Source organism: Camelina sativa, unplaced genomic scaffold (assembly GCF_000633955.1).
Source record: "Camelina sativa cultivar DH55 unplaced genomic scaffold, Cs unpScaffold14765, whole genome shotgun sequence".
NCBI classification, from domain to species: Eukaryota; Viridiplantae; Streptophyta; class Magnoliopsida; order Brassicales; family Brassicaceae; genus Camelina; species Camelina sativa.
Genome location: NW_010935793.1, coordinates 1 through 326, shown reverse-complemented (window position 1 = coordinate 326; position 326 = coordinate 1). Strand labels below are relative to the sequence as shown.

Below are 326 nucleotides of genomic sequence, written 5' to 3'. Positions count from 1 at the left end.
GACCTTATGGGAGACAATATGGACCTCGAGAGCTACTCGAGGCGAGTGTTCATCGATGTGGGCAACGGAAAAGGAAGCAGTGGAACGGAATGGTTTATTCAAAACTACCCAACAAGGAACCAGAAGTTTGAGATGTACAAGATTGAGACGGTGAACGATGAGATGAGCCTAGAATCTGAGAAAATGGGCATGACGGAGTGGCTGAAAGATAATGTGAAGGAGGATGAATACGTGGTGATGAAGGCGGAAGCGGAAGTGGTGGAAGAGATGATGAGGAGCAAGTCGATCAAAATGGTGGATGAGCTTTTCTTGGAGTGCAAGCCAAA

The 326-nt window shown here is 46.9% G+C and overlaps 1 protein-coding gene across 1 annotated transcript; it reads left to right on the top strand.

Annotated features, from left to right (window-relative positions):
• Positions 1 to 3: 3 nt before the first annotated feature.
• LOC109132043 lies at positions 4 to 320 on the top strand (the record flags this gene model as incomplete). The annotated part of the gene is made up of 1 exon (XM_019243181.1): positions 4 to 320. A coding segment is annotated over one exon (317 nt), but the record flags the coding sequence as incomplete, so codon positions are not given.
• Positions 321 to 326: the final 6 nt, after the last annotated feature.